Source organism: Carassius gibelio, chromosome B21 (genome assembly GCF_023724105.1).
Source record: "Carassius gibelio isolate Cgi1373 ecotype wild population from Czech Republic chromosome B21, carGib1.2-hapl.c, whole genome shotgun sequence".
In the NCBI taxonomy this organism is placed as follows: Eukaryota; Metazoa; Chordata; class Actinopteri; order Cypriniformes; family Cyprinidae; genus Carassius; species Carassius gibelio.
This window is the reverse complement of record NC_068416.1, coordinates 10,882,176-10,903,122: the sequence shown is the minus strand read 5'-3', so window position 1 is coordinate 10,903,122 and position 20,947 is coordinate 10,882,176. Positions and strand designations below refer to the sequence as shown.

The window sequence follows — 20,947 nt, the reverse complement described above, 5'->3', positions numbered from 1 at the left end:
TAAGGGAGGCACTATGGGGACAGTTTGTTTCTTCTCCAAACATAAAATCACACACACACACAAAGGTAACACTTTACATTATTGTTTTAATGTAACTGCACTACCAAAGATGAACAATACTCCGTTAATCCTTTTTTAATCTAATGGTAATCTACAGCATTTGTTATTATTATCTTAGTTATTGTGTGTAATCATTGATTTCTTTAATCAAAAGTTGTATCTGTTAATATGAGTTAATGCACTGTGAACTAACGTGAACAAACAATGAAGAAGTGTATTTTTATTAACTAGCATTAACAAAGATTATTAAATGCTGTTACTTCATGTTAGCTAATGCTAATAATGGGACCCCATTGTAAAGTGTTACCACTGTCTGAAAGGTGTAAAATCTGGTTTAGAGATGACTTTACACTACATGCTTGGATTTGTTTGGCTGAAACGCTGCGATATGATAAACTAATACAACATTTTAGGGTGAGCAAAACAGCCGGAAGGATCTCGGTTATTTTAAAAGTGTATGAATCAACTCGCAATCATTGTTTCAGTTCCTCTGCATCAACAATGCGGCTCTAAGAGCTCTTTCCTCTAAAAACAGCAACATGGCTGTGCCCTTATGTCAAACATCACACTATTAGAGAGTTATTCACAGACAACTTGATTTGACCCCTTTTCCAGTAGCGTCTGTATGCACGTAAACAAGCCCACACACACCTACACACACACACACACACAGACAGGCCCCTCTCTCAACCCTTAAGTAGCCATTCTGTCACCAATCACGCACAACGTGCTCAGCGTTCTCCTCGTCTCTCATTCGCAGGCGGCTTAGAACTGGACTTGCCACTGGAGCCGTCCCATTGGTCAGCCTCTGTCCGATGGCTGAGGGGTCGATGTCGTCCATGGTGCTGGCGTTCACGATGATGTCAACACCCTGGAGAGAGAAAAACAGCATCAGTAGTACTGCTGCACACACACTCACATCACCTGGCAACCAGCATCAAGTGCGCATTTAAATGACGAGCACTTTGTCACTGTGACATACAGGCCGATTGTCCCAGGAGTGTCAGACAAAGGAAGAAAGTCACAAAAGCATCAGGCTACTCCAAAAGGCATCAGTGGTGCTAGAAAGTTTCCGAAAACATTTTGTCCAATGACTTGCGTGTATAAGAAAATGGATTTGTTTAAAAAGTGTTTCTGAATTCAAGTTCAGTAGCACAAATCTCAAAGGGTTGGCAACTTCAATCCATTTCTGTGAATCAGTTTCATTTTTCATTTCAGGACCAGGTCAAAATGACTCATTTTGTGTTTTTTTTTTTTTTTACTGTTTTTGGACCAGTTAAAAACAGTAATATCGGTCCAGTTGTGCCATTTTCCAAAGATTAAAATGTTTTAGTAAAAATATAAATGCTGGTAAATATTTCAGTTTAGAGTATAACTTTGGTATTGTAATATTAATGGATAAAAATAAACACAAAAATTATTAGATATTATACAATTTATATATATATATATTTTTTTTTTTGTCAATTAGAAGAAAAATGCACTGGCATTTAATCATTAACAAAGCCATCTTGAGGGTGTTGCTTTCATTTCTCTGTTGTCTTATTCAACTGAAAAGTGATAGGAAATATTCTCAAAACGTTTATACTATACTGGGTAAAAAAGGATTTTATGTATGTAGCTCCATCTGACTGGACTCTTCTTCAATCGAAATTGAAATAACAAAATAGGCTGTCTTTGGAACATTTTAAAATGGTTATTTGGCAGCTGGAAGATGATTCTAGTGAAAGAGATTTTTAATATCAGAGGGGTTACCCACCTTAAATAAAGGTTAAATTAAAAAGTAATTTAAGAGCAAATACACACATATCTAGATGTATAAATAGGCTAAATAACAATATTTTTTCTGGCTACAAAGCCCTTTAAAATGTTAATTATTATGGTATGGTAATTAATTATAATACAGTTTAAAAGATCTGCAATGTTTTTAAAGAAGTCCCAACAAGGCTGCATTTATTTGATCCAAATTACAGCAAAAACCGAAATATTGTGAAATACTAAATTCAAATGAAATGTATGCCTGTGATAGCAAAACTGAATTTTCAACAGCCATCAATCCAGTCTTCAGTTTCACGTGATCCTTCAGAAATCATGCTAATCTGATAATTTGCTGCTTAAGAAACCCAACCACATTTTTTTTTAATCATGATAAATATTATTTCAAGATCCTTTGATGAATAGAAAGTTTATTTGTAACAGAAATCTGTAACATTATCAATATCTCGAGTGCCATTTTTAATCAATTTAATGTACCCTTGCCAAATTAAAGTGTTAATTTATTTTTTAATTTTTTTTAACAATTTACTAAGCCCAAACTTTTGAACAGTAGTGTATATTATTAAATATTCAATCATATTAATGAAAGAATTAGTTCAAAACTAACTGTATAGTACAGTATATACATACAAATTGATATCTGTGCATCAGTATAATGATGAGAAACATAAGAAGTGAATGCAATTAGGCTTTTCAATCAGTATAAAACAGGTCTTCATTGTGCTTGTAAGCACACAAGAGTGTTTGTGTGAGCATCACAGCATACTGAGCTGGACCTCCAACTAAACACTTGTAAGAACATCAAACAACCGGCTAGATCTAGTTCATGTGTGTTCCTCTAACACAGCTACATGAATGCTGCCATCAGTCTTTTCAGTAGCTTAAAAAGAGCAGCTGATGAGTTGACTGGCACTTTAGATCAATTCATTCCTGATAGCAGTCTCTCTCTTTCAGCCCAAAAGCACAATCTCTGTGGAGGCCTTGGTCGTTTCATCCTGGAGTTTCTCTACCTCAATACCTCTATTCTCTCTCTCTCCTTTTCCCGCCCACGCACCCACGTTGAAGAGATTGAGAGATTTGAAAAGGCGAGCGGCCCCCCATTCAGTTTCCTCACACCGACAGACACCTCCAACACAATAGTCCTGAAGAGGACTGTGTTAGTCATCTAGAAACATCTTCTGCTATTAGGTGCATACACATAGAAGCACACACACCCCCCAAAACTCTTCGGCCCACCCACATGACTTGTGATTTCCTCTTATCTGCTGGAGCACTGGACTGAATTGCTGTTTAACAAAGCCATGCAGCAAGCCGAAACAACAACAGATGAGATGATGGTATTGAAAAGCACTAAAACGTTGTGTTAGAAGTCAATGTTTGAAATGTTCACTTTAAAACAACTTCTGAAAAACGCCAATTATGTTTCAATGGGTGAATTTCATGAAAACAGTTCCAGATCTGAGATTTAAGTTTTTTTCATTGATATGAAACAAAATAAAATAAAAATGGAATTTTGATGCATACACTGTAAATGAAAATGAATAATAAAAAAAAAATCAATTTATCTTAATAAAACGTATCGATTTTTTCTTAAGCTATTTCACAGATATAATAAAAAACATTATTTTTATGCATATAGTGTAAATTTAAATAAAATGGGAAAAAATTTTCTATATAATTTTACATTTGTTTATTAAGTAAAAAAACAACAACTGTGTAATCAACACATTACACAAAGTTATTTTGTATTGTTTTCTTTTTAAGTTCACATTTCATTGAAAAAAAAAAAATCTATGAACAGTTTAATTTCACATTTTTATATTTTCCACATTTCCGTGTAATGTTCATTATTTTCAATGTCAATTAATTCCCACTGGATTCTCTTTTCTATAACAAACTAATGAAAACCCATCTTATCTGGACAGAATTAGTTTAATAAACTATGCATAAATTACAGACAGTGTATGTCAAATCTACCTAAATCAAATGTTTCATAACTTGTTATTATTATTATTATTTTTTAAGTATTTTGTTTTACACTACATAATAGTGATGAGATTTACAACAATTTGTTTTTGTGCATTACTATGAGAATTTATCAGAATATTTGAGGGTTAAAGGCTAAACATGCTTAATTCTCACCAAAATTATGTCATAATGTGTTCAAATAAAAATAAATCAATAAATGAATTCATAAAATTGATGGTACTTAGAGAGTATAACCTCTCATTTCTTTGATTTGCTTTGGTGGTGAACTCAACCTGCCCCTACCCCAACACTAACAATGAAAGTGTCCTTTTTCTTCATACAGTTTTCAAAGAAAAGTGACAAAAAATGATTTGGAAACTCTTGCATGCTCAGAGCAGAGACGATGTGAAGATGACAATGGAGTCGTGTGTTTCTGAAATGGATTATTACCCAATTTAGAAGAGAAGTAAAAGATGTGTGTTTTACCTTGGAGAGACCCACCTGGAAAAACTCGGCTATGTTGGCTACATGACTGGCACAGGCACACTTCCTGGCATCAGGCACATCCTCACCAACCTGAACACACGTTGTCATACATGCGTTTATTCAAAGAACACAACTGTAGAGAATACATAAAAAGTCTAGCACACTTCGGAGTATACAGGTAATATATAATTGTCTCAGATTGCTCCCCCGATGCATTCAGAAAACAAAAACCTGATAATTTCATCCCTAAACTTAAAACTGAGGTGAACATTGTGTTCCACCGCAACCATGACGTGTGTTTCCAAGGCAACAATTTATTTAAAGAGATACTGCTGCTTTAATAATTCAACTAACAACAGGCAGACTTCTCTGATCAGCCCCCATTGAAAATAATCAAGCGCACACAATTTAAAATAATTGCTGTGACATAAAGGGTTGAGTTCTAACAATACAAAGTCCAAAACATGCTTGTAATTAAACGAACCTAAGAAAATACTGAAAGCATTTAAGAGTGTCTTTCATGAGTTGTGTGCAACTCGCTTTTTACAATTGTATGCTCTTCAAAATGGTGCCAGGTTTTAAAATGGATGATCTAAATGGAGCTAAAATCATGCCTGGAGGCTTGTTCTTTTATTTTATCTATTCTAAGCAATATTATCGAATGATTCAGCCGTACTTTTTGCCATCCAAAAATCAAAACGGCTTCAAGCCACTAACTGTTAAACTGGCCCATATCAGCTTAACCACAAGCCAACAGAACATGTCTTCTAATCTAACCTTGGATTTTTAGTTAAATTGTAATTTTATAACTACTAATTCAGGATTGTGGGGGCTTGACGTGGGGTCAAAATTACAAAATGATTTCCTGATTTTGTACGATAAAAGAATGCATGTCTGATTTGAGGGCAGCGCTGATGTTGATTGACTGTGGTTAGGTTGACTGCTGTGTCTTTGTTGACCTCTAGAGCTAACGTTCTTGCTAACGGGTTTCAAAATTCCCTGAACGCAGGTTGTTGCGTCATCTCACCCAGTTGATGAGGATGTAGCGAGGCAGGGCTGCGCTGGGCTCCTTCAGGCTGCAGAAACCGTACATGATCCGGCTGTTATCGAAGGTTACTGCAATCTCTGCCAGACCGCCTTCTGTGAAACACAACAATCACACTGTTTAGAAAGAAAAGGCCGTTTTTGTGTACTAATCAAAAAAGGCTGAATATTGTCCGTTTTGGCCTGACCACACAGTGATAGTACATCTAATCAAGCCATCTCATACAGTAACTACTAATTCAGGATTGTGGGGGCTTATGTGTGGGCTCCATCAGAGAAAATGATTTCCTGCCTTGTTAGTTAGACCCATTTTATTTAGTTAGTTCTCACTGCAGAATAATTCAATACATGTCAAAGTTTAAACATCCTTAAACATCTGAAATATCCATAAGATAAGAAGTTATTTTATAAGTATGTTTTCAGGAAATGGATTTTAAAATGTTGACCTTTGTTTAAAGGTATAACTAAAATGCCACTGGAATAAGAAAAAGGAATGTATCTAATTGGAAAAAAAAGAAAATATATTCTCTAAAAACATAGTTCATTTATATATACATTATTATAAACAAAAACAATTTAAAACAACCATTTACTACTTAATACTGGTAATTATGTTTAATAATAAAAATATTTATATAATAAATATTTAATAATAATAATAATAATAATAATTAATTGCAAAATCATTCTTAATAGAATTCAATTCTAAAAGCAAATGCTTCCTATTTAATCACCATGTTGTGCTGGCTACTCATTATGCTGATAACCATGACTGATGGGTTAGTTACTGCTTCTCATGAGAGGTATAAATGTGCCAATAGACAGAAATAGATCTCCGGAGAGTGTTTGGTAGACATAAACACACACACACACACCCGCAGTCTGGTGGAAGTTCTTTCCTGCTCCGGAAAGAGGAAATCGCATAAAGCTGTAGACACATAAGCCCACTACTTTCTACCCACATACTAAAAAAATGAACTCTGTGTACACTAAACTGATCTAAATTAAATTCCACTCTTGGTCATTTAAAATTGATCATCTAAAATTGCACTTGAATAAATTGGATAATTATTATTATTTTTTTTTATGTTGTCATTTGCTAAATATCTCACAAGTTTGCATGAATAGCATGAATGCATGAATGCCCCTGCTTTGTTTGGCATCATTTTCATATTGTGTTGGCATTTTTAACATCACTAAGATACAATGTTGTTTATGAAAACGGCAGCAAAGTGATGCTTTTGGACACAAATACTTTGCGGCAAATCTCTTGCAAACAGGCTTTCCACAACAACTCCACCTTCTGAATGGTGTCCTCTGTGCTAATCAACACGGCCCTTAATAACAACCTTCCATCAGTCACAGACTAAATGATTGTCATCAGTGGGAAATGACAGGTTTCCCTCCTCCAGCTCGAAGGGAAATCAGAGACTGTGCAGCTTGATGCATTATAATACTTCAAGATTCGAACTGCTTAGTATGGTTACCTCCAGTGTTTGGGATCTGTACTTGCATGGCAGGATTACAGTCCATGCGCTTTATTAATATTTACAGTAGATATGCTGCAATTGAATGAAGATGTTTGTCCGTGCACAATACTAGCAGTGTTAATATCACTTGCGTTTGGCTTCTGTCACGATACAATGGCACAGTTGCATTCACTAGCTCAATCATGGTACATCAACATTGCAAATGAATGTCATCAGTCATAACCGGCAGCGTTATTGCTTGTGCATGACTACATTCTGGTTGGTTATTATTAGATAGTCTATATTTGGACAGGAAGTATGTTGAGATGTAGCCTACCTCCTGATGCAGACAGGATCAAATCGTTACTGTCATCTTCATATGTGTATAAGGCCCTGCAGGACAGAGAAAGAAGAAACGTCTTAGTAAACGACTATTCAGTCAAAGACATCAACAATAACACCAAGAAATCAATACAATACAGATTTAAAAAAAGACACGTAAAAACAATTATGAATATGTCCAACTATTTGTTTTTTCTTTAATGAAATTATATAAGCATGCCCAATGTATTAATACTATATAACTTACTGGTCAGTATTAAAATGGATCATTTGCACTTTATATTAATATGTGTATACCTTATATTTATACAATATATATTTTCAGTTTGTATTTATTATAATAAATATAATCTTTAGCAAATCTAAAAATAAATGTAAATTTTACATGTGTAAATTATAATGTTTTGATGCCTAAATTCACATTTAAAATAACTGATTTAAATCTTTTTTTTTTTTTTTTTTTTACATTTAATTAGATAAAACAAAATAATTGCCCTTTATCAGTTATTGCCCATAATGTGACCATAACTATTTGTTCCTTCCTAATGTTCTCATTATTAATTCTGGCCATATAAAAAAGTAACATCACAACTCTTCTCAAATAGGCACATGAATTGAATTACGGCATCATTCATGTTTGTAGCACAATTGCTTTGGGAAAAGTTTAATGCTTAGGGTTAGGGGTTTGTTCAAAGCAAGTTCAAAAAACATAATAAAACAGACTAATGAAAAGTTTTTTATTTCCAGGTCAGTCCCATGGATAACCCTTTATAAAACTCATCTCCATAGTACTGACAGACTGGAATGCATTCTATCCAGAGGGCCAAAGCAGTGCACTCTGGGTCAAGGGTGCTGTTAGCTCGGAGGAGAAAATGGCATTATCCTCTGTCATCTGAGAGCTTTGTGTAGGAGGATAAAATATGGAGCACTGAAACTACAGCTGAAACTACTGCTTTTTCAATCTGTCTCACGCTTACCTGCAAAAGCAAGAATAATTCTGGTAACAACTGTGCATTCTAAAACGATATCTAGAGATATTAATGAATTGTGTATGCTCAGATAAAGAACACTCCAGCATTTCTAACATGCCAAGGCTTTGATGTTTCATTCTTTAAATAATGGAGGTAATCATTAACATATTGTAGTGCACAGCTAATCTCATTCCCCATCTCTGCAAAATAATGAGTAGGAGTTTGGTGCTATGCTAGTCAGGACAACAAAGAAAAGAACAGAAGTTCTACTGCCGAAAGCTACAGTAAGAAGCATGGGAAATGGATGAAAATAGTGTCTCACTGTGTAGATGAACTGATGTAAGGTGTTATGAATATACTGTCCCAAATCTATTTAAAACAGAAACTTTATGATATAGAAACTGTGTAACCCTTAACTTTCATGAGAGCTCTTGGAGGGATTGGCATGGTAATATACAAACAAGATTCAAATAAAAATTGGGACACTGTACAAATTTTGAATAAAACAGGAATGGAATAATTTACAAATCTCATAAACTTACATTTTATTCACAATAAAATACAGACAACATATCAAATGTTGAAAGAGAGACATTTTGAAATGTCATGCCAAATATTGGCTCATTTTGGATTTCACGAGAGCTACACATTCAAAAAAAGTTGGGACAGGTAGCAATAAGAGGGCAGGAAAGGTAAATGTACATATAAGGAACAGCTGGAGGATCAATTTGCAACTTATAAGGTCAATTGGCAACATGATTGGGTATAAAAAGAGCCTTTTAGAGTTGCAGTGTCTCTCAGAAGTCAAGATGGGCAGAGGATCACTATTTCCCCCAACGCTGCTCTGAAATATAGTGGAGCAATATCAGAAAGGAATTTCTCAGAGAAAAATTGCAAAGAGATTGAAGTTATCATCATCTACAGTGCATAATATCATCCAAAGATTCAGAGAATCTGGAACAATCACTGTGCATAAGGGTCACGGGTAGACAACTATACTGGATGCCCGGGATCTTCGGGCCCTTAGACGGCACTGCATCACATACAGGAATGCTACTGTAATGTAAATCACAACATGGGCTCAGGAATACTTCCGGAAAACATTGTTGGTGAACACAATCCAAGACAGTTAAGCAACTAGAAGCCTGTATTAGACAAGGATGGGACAACATTCCTATTCCTAAACTTGAGCAACTTGTCTCCCCAGACGTTTGCAGCCTGTTATAAAAAGAAGAGAGGATGCCACAACTGTAAACATGGTATGTCTTTGATTGTAAACATGGTAAACATGGCCTTGTCCCAACTTTGACGTGTTGATGCCATGAAATTTAAAATCAACTTATTTTTCCTTTAAAATTATACATTTGAAACATTTGATATGTCATCTATATGGTATTCTGAATAAAATCTTGAAATTTGAAACTTTCACATCATTGCATTCTGCTCATGTTGTAAATCAAAATATGCCCCGAAGAAGAAATCTTTGCTGCAGCTGAATAAACAGAAGATTTATCTGCTTTCATTGATTCAACGTGACTAATAAAGACACGAATATGGCAATATTTGGTTTATCTGAGTTCTTCTTATTATAATTTTCATCATAATAAAGTATACATATATAATGAAAAGATAATCGCGACATCATCTCACAGAAGGATTTATTTCAAACACTCGATTGACGTTGTGAAGTGAGTTTGGAGTAAAAACTTTTTATTAAATGTGGTAGGTTCACGTGCTCCCAGACGGAGCAGCATTTACTAATTAGATCCGTAGTTGACGGAGAAGATACGCAAAAAGCTGTGATTATCGCAAATGATTTAGTTGATTTCATAATCCTACGATTATATGGTCTGCGATTATGAAAGCGCTTTTGCATACCTTGTCAGAGAACTACAGGTCTGTGTAGTAAATGTTGCTCCACCTGAAAGCAGGTGATGGACATTTATTGCTAATCACAGAACTGACTTTACTGACTAAATGTGCATGACAATCGAAATTAATAGCATTTGATTAATCAAGCAGGCCTACTGTGCCATGTGATGATGTCATTAGGTCAGATTGAGTTAGACCTATTGGACTGCATCATCAAGAGCTTCATGCCAAAATGTGCATTTGTAGTGTATGTTAAATCTTAAGTGCACTGAAAGAGAGTACACTATGTTTCTAATACACTTTCAAAAAGTGCACTTTGTATTAATGTCAGATTAAAACTTTTACTTTAATCATGTTTTATTAATAATCTTTTCTTAATCAAAGTCACCGTTTTGTGGTGTTGCTATTTGGTCACTAAAGTGTTTTAGCAAATTGCTATTTTTCTTACTAGGGTGTTCTTAGTGTTGCTAGGTGGCTGATTTAGTCTCTATAATATTTTGGGCTAAAACTGTAGAACGTTTAGCATTCACAAGGCTAAAATTGTGTCCAAAGCACAAGGAGAAGTTCTGCCAATGGAGTGGGCCGCAAATCCAAAATGCAGCACTTTCCTCACCCAACACTATTCTCCAGTCTTTATCAGCCATTATACAGACAGGCTTACAAAGAGACACATATTATAATGCAAACAATCATATGCAAATGATCTAGAGCACTGGGAGACAAAAATATATCTCAAAGCTATGCAATGTTTGACTGCAGCAAATCTGAAATATGAATTATGATGTTACATCTTGATAGTGGTAGTACAAAACTAACAAATATCTCAACAGAGAAACGGTGCAGTTGAAGGTCAGCTGGATTGATTTAGATCTTTTTATTTGGGGTCTAACTATTCCTCATTTCACTGTGTGCTAAAATTGCATTTAATTACTTTAGTTTTTGTAATGGAGCATCAGCATCCAATGCACATTATGTTAAGTTCTTTAAAAAATAATGTAATATGTATTTAACGAAATAAATGTGAATTAAAAGTAGTGGTTCAAGATATATTGGTACCATATAGGGCTTGGGTGCCGCGTTGCATTCTGGGACGTGGCGGCCATGTTGATGGCCTCTCGAATGTAAACATACAGCAAGTTGAACGAGAAGAAGCAGAGTTGGGAGAAAGAAAACAGATGTTAAAATCGCGAAAAGGTTGTGGGATTTATAGGGATACGCTAAATAGGGATGCCAGGGACCGGTATGTGGACAAAATCTGCACTATTAACGGTTTGGATCCATATGATATTCCCAACAAAGATGACTTGCTGCCACACTTTTGCATTACAGATGTCTTTGGCTACCCTGTTTGTTTTGTGAGTGCCTACACATTAGAATAGTTTCGAAGCCACAAGTCATTGGAGTCTCATGTACAGTTCACAAATGGATGGGTTCAGGAGCTGCAAATCATAGAACCGGAACAGCGGCAAGCAGCATACAGTAATCCGGTAAGCTGTGCTCTACCTAGCTGCTAGTTTAGTAACCGTTAGTGCTAACAACCATTCACACATGGACTTTTAACTATGTGTTTCAACAGTGTAGTTAGTGGCTGTCAACCCTCCCGTTTTTCTGGGGTTCTTGCGTATTTGAGCTCTTTTCCTGCTTTTTTCCCGTTTTAGTATTTTCCTGTAAAATATCCCGTTAGCCCTTCAATCGGACCTGTCAATTCTCTGTGCTGTTGTCCTGTTGCTACTCCTTGCCCTTCCAGCGAAACAGATGTTTTCAAAGCATAGTTTTGCTTACTTAAAAGCAACCTTAGCGTGATATGGGGCTTTTTAAGATAGCGTGGTTGTTGTGAGAGCAGGATTTCACGCCAATCTGTAACTAAAGTCACGTTAAACCTAGCTTCACAAATCGCTTAACATTAGTTAATGCAGCAGTTTTGTAGTACGGATTTCTGCTGTCAGCAGAGGGATAGCAACAGAAAGATGAAATGTTGAAATTTCCCGTATTTTGGATGAGTAAGCCGAGAAATTTTCCTTATTTTCAATGTTGACTTAAGCTATATAAATTAATATTCAGACGTTATGGTCTCCGTGGTCGCGCCTCCAAGAAGGAAAATGGTGGAAAGTTAATCCATTCTCATTTTATTTTCCTCATGCCGATTATGTGTTGCGCTATTACACCCCACAATACAGCAACGGTTTACCATGGTTGAAATAGATTTTTAAGAAATCAAATTAAGACACACGGCTGAGAGGGAGTATGTCTAAACACTGCGCAGTAGTCCGAGTAGCAGTGAAGGAGGTCATCAACATGGCGGCCATGCCAAGTAATGACGTCACGACGCCCAAGCCCTATTACAGATTATATAAATCCACTGTTGGTGGTTGATAGTGGATATTTAAATTTGCAAGCTAACTGACCTTATTTTTACATTTAGATAGCCTTTGTTATCATCTAAAGCTTACTTAAAGCTATTTAGTTCACTCAAATAGCTAATTCAGTGTCATCATTAAGGGGACATATGATGCTGCTAAAAAAAAAAACAGTATTTGGTGTAATGAAATGTGATTATGCAGTTTAAGGTTAAAAGAAAACATAATTTTCCACATACTGTACATTATTGTTTCTCCTCTATGCCCCACCTTACAACACACGTCAATTTTTACAAGGTTCATTGGTCTGAAAAGCAATGTAATTATAATGTAATCTGTAATTTTAATATCAATTAAAATTACAATATCAATTATTAATTAATATCAAATAAGTTATAGCAGAAACTACATTTTTGTCATCAGACCGTATTCTCCAGAAAAACTCCATATTTACACATTTTGAAGGAAATCTGTAGGTGCATTGCTAGAAGGTTGCTTGGGGGAGACCCTAAGCAGAAAACACCTCTGATACTAAGTGTCCTAATGAGTTGAGACTGGGCCTTCACTCTTAGGGTGAGTGAATATGGTTCTGCTGAGACTTCTACTGGACATTATGTGGGTTCTGTATAGTTGTGCGTGTTATTGTGGTTTATCATGGATGGCCCGGAATATGGAGGAACGTAAAAGACATAATAATGTGGGAAGGAGAATAACACTGGCCCCCAGTGCAAGGTCAAAGATTATGTCTATCCAGAAAGAGTTGAAAGAATCCAAATCCATCAAATGTGATTATGTGGACCCTGCAATTATTATGTTGATTATAGAGGAGCTGAAAATACATCATGTGTTTTTTGGAAAATATATAGCCTACAGCACCAAAATAGACCTACTTGACTACGCTCTTATTATTTTCTAGCTAAACGGTCCCACACTTAAACATCTAGGTCAGAATCCTCAAACCTCGCCTACACAGAAAATTCCCCTGTACTTCGACATCAGTTCCTCTTTCATCACCTCTCCCCAAACCATTTCCTCACTACTAAATATTACGGTTCCCGTCAGGGGCCCCTGCCTGAATCATTAGGTCCCTGGATCATTCCCAGTCTGTTTCACGATCCCCCACAGCTAACATAATGGTAAAACGAAAAAAAACACACAGCCCATGGTAAAGAATACAAGATTCGGGAAATATTAGTGAATAAGAAATACTGCAAATATCAGTGTCACAGAAACTATATCTCAGAAAATAATACAGGAAGGAGGTGCAGCGTTTCACTTCTATAAATATTCCATTTAAAGCAGACTCGTTTTATTATTCATAACATACTCTCATGACCTAGAAATGCGCCTCAGAGTGTCAACGAGCCCAGAGTGAAGCTGAGCGCGATTTGCTCAAGCCCCCGAGTGGGAGGCCTCCTCTATTGTCTCGCAGGGTGGGAATCATGCGAACAAATTCTCTGTAGCCACCCTAATTAAAACGGTCCCCTTTATGTGAATGAAATCTTGCTGCATTCTCACCATATCAACACCACATAACCTGCTAGAGTGACGTAATGCTCATTTCTTTGACCACATTTATTTATTCAAACCGTATGCAATAACTTGAATACACCTTTTCTGTGATGAGCATACTTTTAATTTTCTGGAATACAATCTTTGTTTTAATACATTTTAGTAACATAAAGCCAAAAATATCAGAGAAAACCAACCATCCTGATATTATATTAGACAAAAAAAAAACGTAATTTCTTAAATCTTTACTTGTATTTACTATGTAAATGTTTTATTGTTATTTAATAAATTAAATTCTTGTAAAGAAACCCTATTTAAATAGTTTTCAATATATTATATTGGCATTATGCTCATATTTAAAAAATAACTGCTTCAATGCTTATTAATATTTGAAAAAATGTTGTTGATCAAATAAAGTAATGTGATGCGACCACTAAAATCAATGTGGTGCACACAACATGGAGAAAAAACCCATAAAACAGTGCAATATCATGACAAAACATTAATGATATCATAGAGGTCAAAATGTCTTGTAATAGATGTGGCAAAATTTGTCCGGGTTAAATGTCACAGGGAGTGCAATAAATGCTCCAAAAACTTCATAATATTCATTTTTAAACTAATTTTTACATTCCAAAAATACATTCAAACAAAAAAAATAAATAGTGAAAAAAAAAATAGTGAAAAGAAAAATAGTGAAAAGATGTATACACTAAAATATATTTCTTTACATTAAATTAAATCTTTTAAATATATAAAAGCTATTCAGTATATAAAAGTTCTTTCAAACCATGTGATAAATACAAACACTTGGCACATTTTCATTATTTTGAACACTCTTGCGTGTCTCTAAGCCGAATACTACCAAGATATGAATGCTTCAAGTAAAACATATTTATATACAAGTGACTTTTCTCATTGTTGATTACATAGCAGATACAGAAACGGACAAATTAAAAAGTATCCCAAAGGAAGAGAAAAAAAATGTGCACAGAATTTGGTCAGTTAGTTCCATTCTAGGCTTCGGAGTTCATTCTCAACCATGTCATTAAAATTACCTTGCCGCTCGCCTAAGAAGTGGCTACTAATCCGATTGTTTCTCAGAGGGTCGGCGTGTCCAATCTGCCCCATACCCATGACAGGGCTCTGTTTTCCAGGAAGCCAAAGCAATCAAACATTTCGGAAATGTTGCCCACAGCCTCACAAACTGATACCACATGTGCCTCTATGAGAAACAAGACACAGGTAATTTTCTCTAAAGTGAGTGCACATGTCCCTTAAAGCAGTACTGAAAGTTTCTTTCCTGTTATGCAAAAAAGGCAGAAGAATAGTTTGCAACATAGAAAAGATAAGGTTATAGGTTTAGTAGTTCATGCGTTTCATGTGGAAATGAATAGGTTGACATGGGAGAAAAGGCAGCGATAACAGATTTCATTAAATATTATCAGGTGTGCTCTGGGGAAGAGCACTGATACTGATATAAATTGTAGATTAGTGGCCAACAAATAATATAGTATAGAATAGCATAAATGTAAAATATGGATGTACAGACTCAGAAAAATATACAGAAATGGTTCTTTTAGCTTAGTATCTAGCGCAAAGACATGTATAAACATGACTTATAAAAACATGGACGTAACATCACCCATTGGATTCCGAAGAGCGTTTTTTAATCCAAAAGTGGGCGGAGGCAGCCATCGCCATCTTGACAGTGAGTCACCGCGCGTCACTCCCAAATAATCCAAAATGTTAAAAAGGCGGAAGCTGGTTTCTGAAGACACGCCCACCTAGCTCAACAGCAGTGACAGCAGTGGCAATCCACCTGTCACTCAAGTGGCCGCGCCCTTAATTATGCAGAACTTTAAAGCTGCGGTAGGGAACTTTTGACGCTCTAGCGGTTAATAAACAGAACTGCTTGCACCTTGCGGAAGAACATCGTAGCCGGAACTACTTCTCTCTGTTTATGTCTATGAAGAATCACAAAGGTACTGGGTTACTCCGCCGCGGTACCCCCGAAGCAATCTAAAATAGTCCGAATATAAACACTTATTATAGGTGCACCCTAGTGATTAAGGACAAGCTAAAAACACAGTTTGGAAAATGGATTCATGGTGTACTCACTTATTATATACATTTTTCTACATTTTGAACACAAACAAAGTTACGGACCGCAGCTCTGATTGGTTGATTTTTTTACCGGGAGCGGTCCGTAACTGCAAATGGCAATAGGACCACTGGGAGGAGCCAGAGGAGCTTGATTTTTTCACAGATTATCAGTCTCATATTCTACTGTCAGGACATAATGACAGGTTTAACAAATATGTAAAAAATATATATTTACAAAAGTTACCTACTGCAGCTTTTATGCTTAATATAATTTAAACGAATGAGTTATAAAAAAAATTCACCCCCTCACAGTTGTCAAGGTCAAAATTTAACCAAGCTGTAAACGTTTTTTTTTTCTGGTGTAAAGTTGGGCATTTAACATGGGGAGTCTATGGGACTGACTCCCTTTTGCAGCCAGCCTCTAGCGGCCAGTTGATGAATTACAGTGTAAGTCAATTCCGTATGGGCTTCCTGAAAAAAAGCGGGAGGTTGCCGCTTGATCTTGAATTAATAATATGGAACCTTTAAGTCTCAATTCTTAACCCTTAATATTTTTATAAAGTGATTATTTTGTCCATCAGTGGCACTAAAAAGAGCTATGAAAATATAATAATTACCATGAAAATGTACTGTTAAATAAAACGCACAGGTCATCTTATATAAAACAAAAACACAAGCACATCCATGCATACACACACACACACCAACACACCATCTAACCATTCTCTTGTGACGCAATTGTCTCTCTGCAAAATAACAAAGCTCAGCAAAATGTCCAGCCACAGAGGAGCTCATGCAATTAAAATTCAACTGTGGGCGGTAGATTCTTTCTAAATATAATTATCAAAGGAAATAAAAATATCATCATTTAAAAGAGACTGATACAGCAAGTTCAGATGAAGAAAAGGTGCAATTCTAAACCACAGTTTTTAAACCCATTATGTCAGTAATCCTAAAGACACCAGAAACTCCGGGCCATTTTAGGTAAAAGTTTTTTGGTTGGTTTGTTTGGTATTTTTTAGTGAGATACAGTTATGCATGAAAATAGATCACATACATCATATAAATTCAAATGTAAAAAAATATCCTAAACTTGGTATATGCCTAAATATGTATTATCCTTCACCTGTGTAATTGGTGAAGACAAATGATTGGAAAAACAATATGAGAGTTTACATCACCTATTCTCACAGTACACTGAGGGACCTGACAGGTCCATTTATAGGCCACACTGAGCTCCATCAGCCACATGCATTTATACATGCACTACGTTTGATGTACTGAAGAACAGACGTTTTAACTGGACCACAAATTGAGAGAGAAAAAAGGAAAGGCTCATTAAAGGGGAAAGTGCCATGCATTTCAAAGAGCGAGGAAGTGCTGAAGATAAAGAAATGGCCTGAAATAGAACAGTACTTCTCGTTCTCGGTTCACGCTTGATTAGGGCTGATGCTGGATTATAGTCCAGCAATAAATCATCACCAGATAGGAGTTCTTTTCCAACACTCTGCCCAGATGTTCATACAAATAATCTGTAAATCCTCAGAGAATAGAGTGATTGAAAAATGTAATGAAAAGACAACATAAAAAAAAAAAAGTTATTCTAGTATGATGTACAAATTTGTATGAAGAAATGAAAGGTAATGGAGGAGGGGCTTATCCAAATAAATGAGCATAGAGAAATGTATGCACTATGGAGCATGATATGCTACCTTGCCAAGCCTATACAACACTCTTCCAAAAAATCACTTGTGATTAGTGAAAAATTACGTTGAACGATCCCTTTAATTGATTATGGCATGCACTCATAAAAAGGTCTTTGGACTGAAAGGAGGGGGAGAAACAGATGAGGAAAAGAAAGAAAGGCATAGAGAAAGAAGCAGATGGAAGCATCTGGCAGGATAAGCCTGCGGGCTGGAGGAGAGGAGTCGGGGAGGATGGGTCATGAGTTGAGAGGGGTCAGGCCGACACGTGACCACCACACTGACAGCTGTCACCAGGACACAGCATGACACAGGGATTCTTAACCAGGCCGTCAGCAAGTCTCAATATGATGTGTTAAAATTGCACATATACTCACACATAGGGTTCTGTTATTCACACTTCTCAAAATAAGAAAACGGAGATTCTGTTGCTGAGCAATAGTACAATTGGGTGCATGCCCATGTTTTTTGGCAGATTTGCTTGTTTTCACTGTAAATGGGGTACACATGCTATTTTTACATCACCAGTTTATACCAGTATCCAATCGGGATGCATAGTTTACATTAATATCAGCTTGTATTAGAAAAATGATTTTTTTTCTGGACTGATTAAGATGATATTAGATGCACCAAATTTATACTGTTGTATTATAATTGCATACTGTATATAAATAAATGGTATACATTTGTACCATAAAGTGTGTATTGCTTAATGTAAATTCTATATTTAGAAACACTTTAGTATAGGGGACAATGCTGCTTGTATTAGCATGCCTGTTATTATTATTAACACATTGGCTGTTTGTTAGTACTTATAAAGCACATATTCTTCATGACCATATTCTACATCTCTAATCCTACCAAATAGCTAAACTTAACAACTACCCTACTAATTATTAATCAGCAGCAAATTAGGAGTTTATTGAGACTAATTAGAGAGAATTAGACCCTTTTATTTTTGTACAAAATTGCTTTTAAATTGCATATTGAATAAAAAATGAAAAGATAATTTCAATGATTGCAGAAGGATTTAAAGGAAAACAGGACCTACATTTTCTCTTACACATTTATATTCATTTTAACTTAAAAAATTATGTGGATTATGTCAAGTATGCATTCACTATTGCCTAATAACCTAATAAACACGTACTATAAGTGTGATAAGTGAATCTCATACAGTAACTTTCTATTTTCCCAGACAGTTTTCCGCAGACTATCTTAAAATCCCAAAATTAATCATATAAACTCAACCTCCACAGCAAAAGTGTTCACTGCTAGAAGTGAAAAGCCGCTGACTTATTCATGACAGGAAGCCCCCTCCCTTCACCGCAAAGAAAGGAAAAAGATGAGGAAGGGCAGATGGGGGAGGGGTGATGAGAGAATGAAAAAGAGGAAATCAATAGCTTGATTTGAGAAAGAGGTGAACCACTCCAGACATCTGCTACCCTGAGCCAAACTGCCCCGCAGCCTGCTGGGAGAGCTTTTCACAGGGGGACGGCACACTGACAAAGCTCATGACAAATTAGGATAAATCAACACAAATCATACATACTTAAGCAGCAATAATCTTGGTCCATGTGTAATTTTAGCTGATTGTGTGCACACACACACACACACACACACACACACACACTTTTCTCTACCCCCACTTCAGAGCAAGTTAAAGCGTGCCCTCTCCTCCACTCCCAACAGAGCATCATTAGGACAGTCATCAGCATCCCTGCCGTTACCATGGTGATGCTGGTCCACAGGCGTCTCACTCCCAGAGGGGTGTGTTCATGCTCCAGTCTGTATGGACAGCAATAAGATGTTCCACACACACACACACACACTAGTATGCAGTGTGTTTTCCAGATAACATAAGCCAATTCAACACCCATTATGTGTGTAGAAATGTGATGGCTAGTGGGGAAAAAATTTTGTTTGAAATAATATAATATATACATACACGTGTGTGTGTGTATGTATGTGTATGTATATATTATATTATTGGCAATAATGTATAGTTTAATGCGTATATTTAGCTCAAACATCGTGCACTTTAATTGCAGAGCTGACGTACAACTAAAGATATGCTGAAGTATATTAGATTGTGCTAAAGTGAAACTATTGCAAGTATACTTCAGGCACACTTTAAATATCTTGCATTTAAAGACTGATATTATTCAAAGATCAAACAATCCTGATTAATAGTAACATTAAACACATTTTAGTCTTAATATTAAGAAATGTGAATTTTCCAAAAGTAGTAATCCAATTAAAGTTAAATTTTTTATAATTTTATAATTATAATTTTAATATCAGTATACAAGTCTCAAGCGTTTTGTCAGTAAATATGTTAACAGACAGGACTTCACATAAGTGGTCCGCACTCCGCAGGTCCGACATGGTTGACAACTGTTAATGCACAATTACCATTTTAGATCGACAAACTGTGCTATATAAGATTTCTATTCAAACTGAAAGAATAAATCTAGGCTATTCCATGCCGTTTTCCATGTTTTTTTGATACTTTTATCCAAAGCGACTTCCATTTGGAGAATACATAAAGTGATTCTTCTTAAAGAGGCAGTAGTAAATATAAGCTATTTATTAATTTTTTATTTTTAAGTTTACTATAAAATAATTGTATTTGCATTTAATACTAGGTCTACCTTTTAATTTTAAATAGTATTATCACACATTATTATTTAGTTTATTATTTTATAAAAAAAAAAAAAAAAATCAATAATTATATAACTATTATTTTTTTATAGTTATATTTAATGGGTCACGCTATATGCAGTGTGATGACCAAACCAAATTATGTGCACCCCTTTTAATAGATTTGAATTGTACTTAGTATGAAATAAATGTATTTTTAAATATGAAATAAATGTATTTTTAAATATATAACTTTTTTAGCAGGAATCAATACCAAAATAAAACAAATAACCACAGTAACAATTATATGGGGTGCCAACACCACATATGATTAACTTTTTTTAAAGGGCTAGTTCACGTAAAAATTTAAATTCTGTCATGAAGGCATCAAGTTGCTGATGAAATATGCACCGTTATGTCCTAATTTGAATTTGAGACAGACAAAGCGATACCATACTAGACAAAACAGCGTCAGCGTAAAAGCATGTGATTTGAAAACATATCTTGTGCTTTGGAATGGAGTGGAATGTCAAACTACAGATTGAGCCATTGTTCTTGTGGCCCGAACAAATAGGTCATTTTCATTTGAGTACAACATTTGTGTGTATGCATGTGGATGTTGATGTCTATTTGTCAGT

The 20,947-nt window shown here is 35.5% G+C and overlaps 1 protein-coding gene across 10 annotated transcripts in view; it reads right to left on the bottom strand.

Annotated features, from left to right (window-relative positions):
* The window catches only part of dbn1 (drebrin 1), a 74,177-nt gene that overhangs the window by 14,269 nt on the left and 38,961 nt on the right, over positions 1 to 20,947 (bottom strand). For 5 of the 10 annotated variants that reach the window (XM_052587500.1, XM_052587508.1, XM_052587506.1 and 2 more), the window contains exons 2-5: positions 7,141 to 7,196; positions 5,318 to 5,430; positions 4,291 to 4,380; positions 785 to 931 (exon numbers count right to left, since the gene is read on the bottom strand). In XM_052587500.1, coding sequence (XP_052443460.1) covers positions 785 to 931; positions 4,291 to 4,380; positions 5,318 to 5,430; positions 7,141 to 7,196 — 406 coding nt within the window. The remainder of the gene's footprint in view (positions 1 to 784; positions 932 to 4,290; positions 4,381 to 5,317; positions 5,431 to 7,140; positions 7,197 to 20,947) is intronic. The other 5 variants (XM_052587502.1, XM_052587503.1, XM_052587509.1 and 2 more) reach the window with 3 other exon arrangements.